The 11,132-nt window shown below is 36.7% G+C and overlaps 2 protein-coding genes across 2 annotated transcripts; both read left to right on the plus strand.

Annotated features, from left to right (window-relative positions):
* Positions 1–575: 575 nt before the first annotated feature.
* Positions 576–4,145, plus strand: LOC131848985 (uncharacterized). The gene is made up of 2 exons (XM_059198959.1): positions 576–3,318; positions 4,006–4,145. The coding sequence occupies exons 1-2, from the start codon at positions 576–578 to the stop codon at positions 4,143–4,145; spliced, it is 2,883 nt and encodes a 960-aa protein (XP_059054942.1).
* Positions 4,146–4,328: 183 nt separating this feature from the next.
* On the plus strand, positions 4,329–5,237 carry LOC131848986 (uncharacterized). The gene is made up of 2 exons (XM_059198960.1): positions 4,329–4,792; positions 4,841–5,237. The coding sequence occupies exons 1-2, from the start codon at positions 4,329–4,331 to the stop codon at positions 5,235–5,237; spliced, it is 861 nt and encodes a 286-aa protein (XP_059054943.1).
* Positions 5,238–11,132: the final 5,895 nt, after the last annotated feature.

An 11,132-nucleotide genomic window follows, 5' to 3' on the forward strand; every position in this document is an offset into this window, starting at 1 on the left:
AACACTGCTATAACACATAATAATGAAAATTTACTGTTCACAACGACTCATTAAAAGCATCATCGAATAATGCGCTGTAATAAAATCCTGTTATCGATTATTAAAAAAAATCGATAATACATGTATTTATTTTTCATAAGTATACTTCATACATAAGTATTATTGGAAATAGTATTACTTGCTTGTTCGGCTATTTTTAATTTACTTAAAATTTTTTTATATGTTTAATTTACAATAATGATATATTAAGTGCTTATTATTGGAAAATATAAAAAAGACATTTAATTAGGCCGATACAAATGACAACAATGCCATCTATGAAAGCATTTTGAAAACATTGAGCCCCGTATTAGCACTGATTAAATTAATTAAGTACTGGAAAATAACAAAATGAGTAAATATATGAAAATTACTTTTCTAAACGCATTATTTCATTTTAACATGTATATATAACTTTTTAAAAATTGATTAAACATTTTTGTAAACACAGTTTTGTTTTTTAAAACGTTTGCAAAACTATGAAGAATTCCATCGATACCAATCACGCCATCTATATGCAACTTTTAGCAATAATAATGGCTACTTCCTCACGGATTGCCACTGGTAATATGAAACATCATTCGATGTTGCATTTCGTTAGTAACACTGGCAGGCCGTATGCACAAAACGGCCGCGACCGGTCGCTCGCCGCACCCGCCGCCGCGCCACTAGCGCCGCTCGCCCCTGTCGCGCCGCCCGCGCCGCTCTCGCCGTATGCACCGCCGCGTCTCACTGATGCACCGCGCGCATCACATTATAACTCACAGATAGCGAATACTAGTAACGCGACGGCCGCGGACATTGCGTTATGCAGTACACAACTAGTTAACAAAACCACTCACAATACTATTTTGTTGGCGACCGCACGAGTTATTGTTTACGATGTTTATGGTAGGGAATGTTTAGTTCGCTGTTTATTAGATAACGCTTCGCAAAGTAATTTTATTACTAATAGTACATGTCAAAAATTGGGTTTATGTAACCAACGCAAGACAAATTTATTAGTAAAAGGTATCGGCGGGACGAATAAGGCTGTCGACACATTAGTAAATATTAAAATACACTCTCGATTTAATTGGAATATTTCGTACGAGTTAGATGCATTGGTAGTGGATAGGATTACGGAACGTTTGCCTAATATGACTGTAGATAGGTGCATGTTGTCTGATTTTGACGTGTTACCATTGGCTGATGACACGTATAGCTGTCCAGGTGACATCGACATGTTATTGGGCGCATCATTGTTTCATCATTTATTGCTTACAAATAAAATTGAAGGTCAGTTAGGTTCTCCCTACGCTTGGGAAACCACGTTAGGATATATTGTTGTAGGACCCGCGCCTGCTACTTTTTGTAACAACACTGTAACGACGTGTTGTGCTATAGTATCGAATTCTCTGGACAATTTAATTAAAAGATTTTGGGATTTAGAGGAGATATACGTACCTCCTATTAAAAGTCCAGAAGATAACGCGTGCGAAAAATATTATAGTAGTACTACAAAACGCGACCCGATCAGTGGTAGGTATATTGTGGCTTTACCATTTTGTAAGGATCCGTCCACACTGGGCGATTCTTATCAGTTGGCTAAAAAACGATTGTTATGTTTGGAACGAAAATTAATTGCTTCCCCCGCATTTAAATTAGCTTATGACGATGTCATTCTCGATTATATAGATAAGGGGTACATCTCACCCGCACCTACGTTGGCGTGTGAAGATAAATCGCTTTCATACGTTATACCGCATCATGGAGTGGTTCGTGAGGATAAGACGACCACTAAATTAAGAATTGTTTTAGACGCTAGCGCGAAAACTACTAGTTCCATTTCATTAAATGATATTTTGTTTTGTGGCGAAAATTTGCAGGGTAATCTTTTTGATATAATAATTAATTTTCGGTTATTCGCGGTCGCACTGTCCGCAGACGTGCGACAAATGTTTTTGTGCATAGAGGTTCGTGAAGAGGACCGTAAATTTCAACGACTATTGTATCGTTTTTCACCCACCGATCCCATTGTTACCTATCAATTTAATCGTGTTTGCTTTGGTGTTAAATCTAGTCCGTTTCACGCATTGCGTACAATTAAACAGCTCGCTGAGGATGTTGGAGACTCCTTCCCGCAAGCTAGGGATGTTTTAGAATTAGGGTCATACATGGACGACGTAGTCCATTCAGTCGACTCAGAGGAAGAAGGGGTAAAATTGTCCACTGAGATGATCGCATTTTTTAAAACAGCTGGATTCAATTTAGTTAAGTGGACAAGTAATTCGCAAATAGTTCTTAACTCAATTCCTATTTCTCATAGACTCGCGGCGCTTAAGGAGTTTGATGAAACTGACACCCATAAAGTTTTAGGTTTATCTTGGTCGCCCCGCACAGATTTATTTCGCATTCAAATAAACCCGCCTAATGAGCAGTGCACTAAGCGCGCTATATTGTCATGCGTAGCTAGGTTGTGGGATCTAATGGGTTTTTTGGGACCTGTGGTTTTATACGCAAAGTTACTTGTGAAACAATTATGGTTATTGAAGTGTGATTGGGATGACGCGCCGCCTGCATCGATAGTAAAACTATGGAACCAGTACCGTAGTGAATTGCATTTATTAAATAAAATTAGTTTTCCGCGTCATGTTGATATAACGAGAGATAGCGTCGTTACTGTAGTAGGTTTTGCTGATGTCAGCGAAAAGGCATATGGAGCAGTAGTTTATTTGCATGTTAGTAATAACGGAATTAATAGCGTTCACTTGATGTGTTCAAAATCTAGGGTTTCGCCTACCAAAACGGTATCTTTGGCACGGCTAGAGCTGTGCGCCGCATTAGTACTCGCAAAACTCATTAGAATTGTGTGTGACACTTGTAGTAAGCGTCTCACTATTAGCAATGTTATCGTATTTTCTGACTCAACTGTGACACTTTGTTGGATTTATTCGTCGCCCCATAGATGGGATATTTTTGTTGGCAATCGCGTATCTCAGTTGCAGTCTTATTTAGTACCAGATAGTTTCCGTCATGTTTCGGGTATAGACAATCCTGCTGACTGTCTATCGCGCGGATTGACACCCGCACAAATTATCGATCATCAGTTGTGGTTCCATGGTCCACCCTGGTTATCGTCGAGCCCTAGCGAGTGGAAGATAGCGGAGTTCAATCCCACTAGTATATCGAATCCTCCCGAGGAAAAAACGCAAGCATTATTAGTTTCTGAAATCGAACCTAGTTTAATTTTGTTAAAATTAGCAGATAAGTTCTCGTCGTGGTCTAAATTGTTAAGATGTATTGTTTATATTTGTCGTTTTGTTAGACTGCTCCCGCATCGCAAATACATTACCGCATTTGATTTACGCTTGGCGGAGTATAAATTAATTAGGCAATTGCAGAAGTTTCACTTTTCGCATGAAATTAAAGCTATGCAATCTGGTAAACATTGTAGTATCGCATTTCGTAGACTGAAACCATTTTTTGAAAATGGTATTGTACTTGTTGGTGGACGTAACATTATTCGTAGTCGAATACATAAGTGTAACCGTTGCTTTAGATTGCGCCCTAAACAAGTTTTTCCCGAAATGTCAAATCATCCCGCTTGTCGTGTAACGCCATCCGTTAAGGCATTTATTCATACCGGTACAGATTTTGCTGGTCCAATAAAGGTAACACCGCACCGTGGCCGTGGCATACGTGCGCGTAAAGCGTATATTTGTTTATTTGTGTGTCTAACCACTAGGGCTATTCACATTGAGTTGGCTTCTGACTTAAGCGCAGCTTGTTTTCTATTGACGTTTAAGCGTTTCTTATCTCGTCGCGGACCAGTAACGCATTTGTATTCGGCCAACGGGACGAACTTTATAGGAGCTAGAGGATATTTAGATGAATTGCATAAACTTTTAGTTTCAAAATATTTTAATTCAGAATTTTCGCACGTCTTAGCTGAAAATCGCATTGAATGACATCTTAATCCCCCAGCGGCCCCACATTTCGGTGGGAACTGGGAATCTAATATCAAGAGTCTGAAGAGTCACCTATATAAAGTAGTAGGAGATCAGATTCCCTCCCGCTCGGACCGCGATAGCGACAAGACGTGTTCACTACTAATAATTATTTAAAAATTCTTTTCAACAAATAGTGAGTCATATTTACTGTAACCTGTTGCATCGTCCAGAATAACAAGAACTATATTACAATACAAGTAACCAAGACAGAGAACTCAGTATAAACCGGTTTGAACTATCTGTGAAGCGTCTATGCGACTACAGAAACTTTGAAGTGACGACTTCAAAATTTGAAATATGCCTAAAGTTATTCGGTCACCTCCAGTTAGTGAAATCCAACATACTATGTCAGATTCAGACGTAGTATCTATTAAGAAAAATAATCCAGCACCAGTCTTTCAAATGCACCGTTCCAAGCGACGAAGAGGTTCTCCCGAGGACAAATATCCCTCGGATGATATCAAAAATATGATGTCTGAATGGAAAGAAAGCCAAAATACGATTTTGAATAAGCTCGTTGCTGACGTTGCTGTAATTAAGCTACAGAATTCTGAAATAAAGGAATCAAACAAAGATATTGAAAAATCACTGGAATTCATAAGTTACCAATATGAAGACATGCGAAGGAAAGTAGAACTGTTAGAAAACGAGAGGAAATGTCATATCACTCAAATAGCGGTACTGAAAAATAAAGTTGAAGAAATGCAAAGAACCTTGAAGTCATCATCTATTGAAATTAGAAACCTACTAATCCTGAAAATGTAAAAAACTAAGGAAGAATTGTGCAATATTGTACAAAACACTTGCAGAGCTATAAATGCCAGCGTCTCTAATAAAGATATAAAAGACGTAGTTGTTTTGAATGAAAGAGGAGATAAAAGCACTATTGTCGCTGAATTCACCACAAGTGTCTTAAAATATGACGTTATCAGAAGCGCAAAAGAATATAATAAGAAGAACCCGTCGAATCGTCTGAACACTACCCATATCGGATTAGATGGCCAAATAAGTGCCATTTATATTTCAGAATCCTTAACTAGGAAAGCAAGAAGATTATTCTATTTGGCTCGAGATGTCGCAAAATCTGAGAATTGCAAATACTGCTGGTCTAATAATGGCAAAATATACCTAAGAAAAAGCGAGGATTCACGTCACATTGAAATCAAGGATGAAACCCAGCTCACAGAACTAAAAAGTGTTCTATGACTAGGTATGATTAAGGTTATTTTATATACAATCAAAATTATTTATTTAGTTTACGTATATTTTAATTATGCTAAGTTGATTTCCTACTGTAAAGCTTTCATTTACAAATCTAATAGACATACAAATGGAACTAAATTATTATATGCTGATGTGTTGATTAGGATATATACATCAATTATTTTGATTACGTGCACACACATTTATAAAACTAACTCATATAAATTAAGCATTACTCAAATCTCTATTCTATATTGTGTAATCGATATACCTAAGTCAATTAAGCAAAATAATCAAATTCGATTTTTTAAACAATAGCAACTTAACTGAGAATATTGACAAAATATCGGCGGGAGAAGCATATTTGTGTGAACCGGAAACTTGTAAATTAAGGTTAAAATCCCAGCATCCCGACTGTAAAAACATAATAATCATGACCCAAAATATCAGAAGCATTTCTCAAAATTTCACTAATTTTGAAGTTTTATTGTCAAGGATTGATTTAGATTGCGAGATATATATTTTAACAGAGACATGGAATAGCAAAACAACTCACTTTCCATCTTTAAAAGGATATAACACATTTTATTCTAAAAATAACTATAATAAGAATGACGGAATTGTGGTATACACAAAACGAGGGCTAGATTGTTCAGTAAAGGAGCATATCTTGACTGACGCCTCATGCGTTGTAGTAGAGTTAAAACCTGATACTGTTATAATAGGTATATACAGATCCCCCTCATTTCAAAATATTAATAATTTCATTAACTCTTTAGATAATCTCTTAAACAGTTATTCTAACTACAAAAATATTATATTAATGGGAGATATAAATATTGATGTAAAAAAGAGCCACAGTGACAATAAATCATCTGATTATCTAAATCTACTGGCTAGTCACGGTATTATGATTGGTCACGTATATCCTACCCGTGAAAATAACTGTCTTGATCACGCAATGATCAAATCAAGATTGCCCATAACTACTGTAGTTTTAACTGCTCCCTTGACAGACCACGCAGGAGTTCTTGCTTCCATAAATCTAGATTACAAAAATAAAATGGAATCAAAAATTATTAAAACAAGAATTAACTACGACGCAATCTACTCCCAAATTGATCAAACTAATTTCGATTGTATAACGAATTCAAATGATGCTAATTACTCCGCTGATATGTTTGTAGATAAACTTTCTAGTATTATCCTAAAAAACACAACCACAATTCATACACCTAGAAAAATGCAATGTACCAAACCGTGGATGACACCAGGGCTTGTACGATGTACTAAAAATAGAGATAAAATGCACTTGAAATGTAGAAAGGAGCCTACTAATGAAGTGTTGAAAATTAGTTATAATCGTTATAAAAACTACTGTAATGATTTATTGAAACGGTTAAAAAAAACATATGAAGGAAATCAACTAAAAAAATATGCTAACGACCCTAAAAAGACTTGGAAATTGATTAAAACATTTACTAATACGGAAATAAAAAAAACACCTCAAATGGACCTTCTTAGAACACATAAAACTCCTGAGATAGCTGTAGATAACATCAACAAATACTTTGCTAATGTGGGTCGAGACCTTGCTAGCCAATTGGAAGGACAACCATGCTCATACTCGCAGACTCCAAAAAATACTTCGAAGTCTCCTTCAAATTCCATGGTTATGCTAGGAACATCACAACATGAAATTGAAAGTCTTATTATGAATCTCAAAAATGATTGTGCAACTGGCTGGGATAACATATCTACAAATATCCTGAAAATGACAAAGAACAAAATAGCCCCCATTCTAACACACATCTTTAATCTATGTATTTCGAGCGGCATTTTCCCTAAAGTGTTTAAAATATCTATAATACACCCTATCTATAAGACTGGTGATCCAGACTGCACTTCTAACTATCGTCCTATTTCAGTATTATCAGCGCTTTCAAAAATTCTAGAAAAAATTATGAATAGGCAATTAATGTTATTTTTAAAAGGATTTTGAAAAGGAGAATGTGTTATCCTCGAACCAATATGGCTTTAGAGTCGGCAAATCAACAAGCGAAGCAGTTTCAAATTTAACGGAATATGTTGCTTCCCAACTGAATGAAAAAGATAAATGCATTGGCGTCTTTCTAGACCTAGTCAAGGCGTTCGATTCAGTATCCATTCCAATTCTACTGAACAAGATGAATAAGATCGGTATTCGAGGTAATGTACTGGCTCTGTTTAGGGACTACCTTAGTGATCGTACCCAGAAAGTTAAAATAGGTAGTTATTGCAGCTCTGAAGTTTCTGTATCATACGGTGTCCCTCAAGGCAGTGTACTTGGTCCAAGCCTTTTTCTCATATACATTAATGATTTGTGCAATCTCGATATATCTCACTGTAAAATATTTACATTCGCTGATGATACCGCCCTTATATTTCACAATCAGACATGGGAGCAGGTTAAGATGGTATCAGAACTAGGTCTTCGGAAGGTTTTTCAATGGCTCAAACAAAACGTCTTAACACTAAACACTTCTAAAACTAAATATATCACCTTTGCCCTCACAAAACAACAAATATCAAGTATACAGAACTTTTCAATTCAAATTCATTATTGTGATAATATACTCAGTGATAAATCAACATGCAATTGTAGTAATAACTTGAATAGATCGGAAACTATAAATTACCTTGGAGTTCTTTTGGATGAAACACTGTCATGGGCACCACAAATCGACCAACTATCTCAAAGAGTGCGAAGACTTATTTATGTATTTAAAATTTTACGTCATATAGCTGACTCAAAACTGCTGAAAACAATTTACTTCTCACTAGCCCAATCGATATTGACCTATTGTATAACTTCATGGGGCGGAGCACACAAAACCCGCATTATAAAGCTAGAGCGAGCTCAACGAGCTTTGTTAAAAGTAACTTCTTTCAAAACATTTCGATATCCTACTGCACAACTATACACGGACTTTAATGTTCTGTCTGTTCGAAAGTTATTTATTCGAGACACCGTTCTTTCTCAACACTCCAAGCTCTATTACACCTTAGAACCAATAACAAAACGCCGAAAACATAAGGTCTGTATTAACATAATTAAAAATACACCTAATTACGTAAAAACTGAATTTATGCGTAGATTCCAGTATTACTTGGGACCGATGTTATATAATAAATTAAATAATATACTTGAACTTTATAACCTAAATTATATTAATTGTAAAATGGTGTTAAGCTCCTGGCTTAAACCGCAAAGTTATCATAGTATTGAAGACTTGTTTACAATAATTCAGTAAATATACATATATATAATAATATTATAAATCATGTTTAACTTATAAACAGTTTGTACATTCATAATGTACATAACGTGCTTATACTTATATAACTTAGTATATAAGTAATATTAGCGGTTCTAAATAAATAGCAAATGTGTATTAGTATTTGTATTAACAGACTAATTTTATTGTGTGTACCGTGAATCATTAATGAATATTAAACAACTTGACCGTTATTCGAAACCCAATAAAACATGAGAGTAGCATTTCCGTTTCCGCTTTCTGAGAATATAGTGCCTATCTCTTCTGACTAATATTTCCCTACCACTTTTGCCTACCACTGCCACCACCAGCGCCATCTAGCGAGCTAAGTTTAGAGGGAGCGATATTTTATTGTTCATTGGCGTTAAGTTTCCCGTTGAGTGCAGACGGCAGCTACTAATAGCTCGACGACTCCAGTTAGTGCCTATTGGATCGTGTACCTTTAATATAAGTAAGAATCTACCCACATATTTTATTATTATTTTTGTAATCACAGTTACGGTTTATTTCAGATATATTAATCAGTAAATCGTGTACTGGTTATTACAATTCTGTACCTACCCACAATTTTTATTAGTTTAGGTGTATTAATCATTACAATTGTGTAAATTTGGTTTATTTAATATATCTATTTCTCTAGTGGACTTAAACGGTATTACCGTTCGAAATAAAATATTATAATGGATAATCCGATTCCATCCACTAGTAAAGGTAACGAAGAAGCTTCAAATAAACCACCTGTGAATGGTAAATCGAAACATAAAAGAAAAACACAAAGATTATCTGAATCATCTGATAGTAATAGCTCGTCAGAGGATTCGAGCTCTTCTTCGTCATGCAGTGATTGTAAGGGTCGGAAATCACGCAAAACAAAACGAAGGAAGAAGAATAAAAACCGTAAGTTCGATCAATTATTTAACGAAATTTCTAAACTTAAACAACAGGTTAGCCAGTCATACACTGCTAATGAAGAAAATTTCTGTCATAACAAGTGTGATAACGTTATTGACGCAAATGTGAGTGACAATTATGCTGAATCCAGCGGTAACTTTACTGGTGCAACCGCTCTTTCGGATACAGCTATATCCAATGAACCCGCGCTTACCAACGGTAGCCGGACAGAGTTCAACATATTGCTTACAACAAAAACAAAGGAACCTCACGTACCACAGGCACCGCCTGCATACGTGGAACAATTAAAGCTATTGCAGCGTTTCAATAACGAAGAATGGGTGAATGTTCGTTACGCGGATGTGCAAAAACAATACGTGCATCAACCAGGCTTTGTAAACTTACGAGCAAATGACGAGATCACCAGGTACGATACTTCACGGACCGCCTCTAATATGGAGAGAGCATTTGCTGATTTAACGTATGCTCTATTGAAACAGCGCGATGCGTTACAGAATGAGATAAACTTATTCTTAAACTGGGTTCACGAAACTGAAAACGTTAATTATGAGTCAATACACTCAAAACTCAATAATATATTTTCCAACGGAGAATATATGAAGGCCTCAAGTGATGCACTACAATTGGTTTGCGGTCACAGGGCCGAAATAATTCAGCAACGAAGAGAGACGATCCTAGCCTCGGTAAAAGATCCCTTTCATAAAAGCGCATTTCGTCGTATACCGCCGTCAATAGATAATCTCTTTGAAGCGGAAAAATTCAGCGCTGTTCTAGAGAAGGCCGGAGGTACAAAGAGCATCTTCTGGAACAATCAGAAGGATCGCAATTCTGCACCGCAGAACGATTCTTATTCCAATCGCGACCACCGCGCTATACAAACGCAAAAACCACCAGTGAAGCAGTTTAGCTCTACAAAAAATACCTCAGCTAATAGAGGAGCCAAATCAAGGAGATACACATTTCAGTCCCGAAGAGGCACTGCCTACCGTGGGCATCAAGGCGAGATACCACACAATAGAGGGCAACGAACACGCTCCCCAGTATCCCACCGGGATCGGAGCAACCCAAGAAAATACTGACTATGCCTTTTTTGCCGGATGCCTACAACATCACGTTCTTCAATGGGAATACCTCGGTGCTCCTGCCCATGTTTTAAAAATTATAAAAGGTTACGGCATTCCTTTCATGAAAAAGCCTCCACTTTGTATGCCAACTTTCCAAGATCGCATTACGCAAACATCGAGCAAAATGTCTGCCATCATAAACAAATTATTGGCTCAAGGTGTAATTGTAGCAGTACCAAACTCACCAAGCTTCATCTCCACAATATTTCTGAGATTAAAAAGCGACGGATCACCCCGTCCAATCTTCAATCTGAAAAATCTGAATCGGTATGTTCACGCAGGTAAATTCAGACTGACAAACGTGTTTCGAGTGCCGGACTTTCTACAACCTCGAGATTTCTTAGCCAAAATAGACATCCATCAAGCGTATTTTCACATACCAGTTTCAGTAGGTCACAGAAGGTTCCTCCGCTTGATGTACGAAGGAAAATTATACGAAATGACTTGCCTTCCGTTTGGCCTAAGCTCAGCACCGAGAACATTTGCATCCGTCACAAACTGGATAGGTCAATACTTACGCGAAAACGGAGTACGGCTGTTGATTT

Source organism: Achroia grisella, unplaced genomic scaffold (assembly GCF_030625045.1).
Source record: "Achroia grisella isolate CSIRO2021 unplaced genomic scaffold, CSIRO_AGI_Agris_v1 utg6089, whole genome shotgun sequence".
NCBI lineage: Eukaryota > Metazoa > Arthropoda > Insecta > Lepidoptera > Pyralidae > Achroia > Achroia grisella.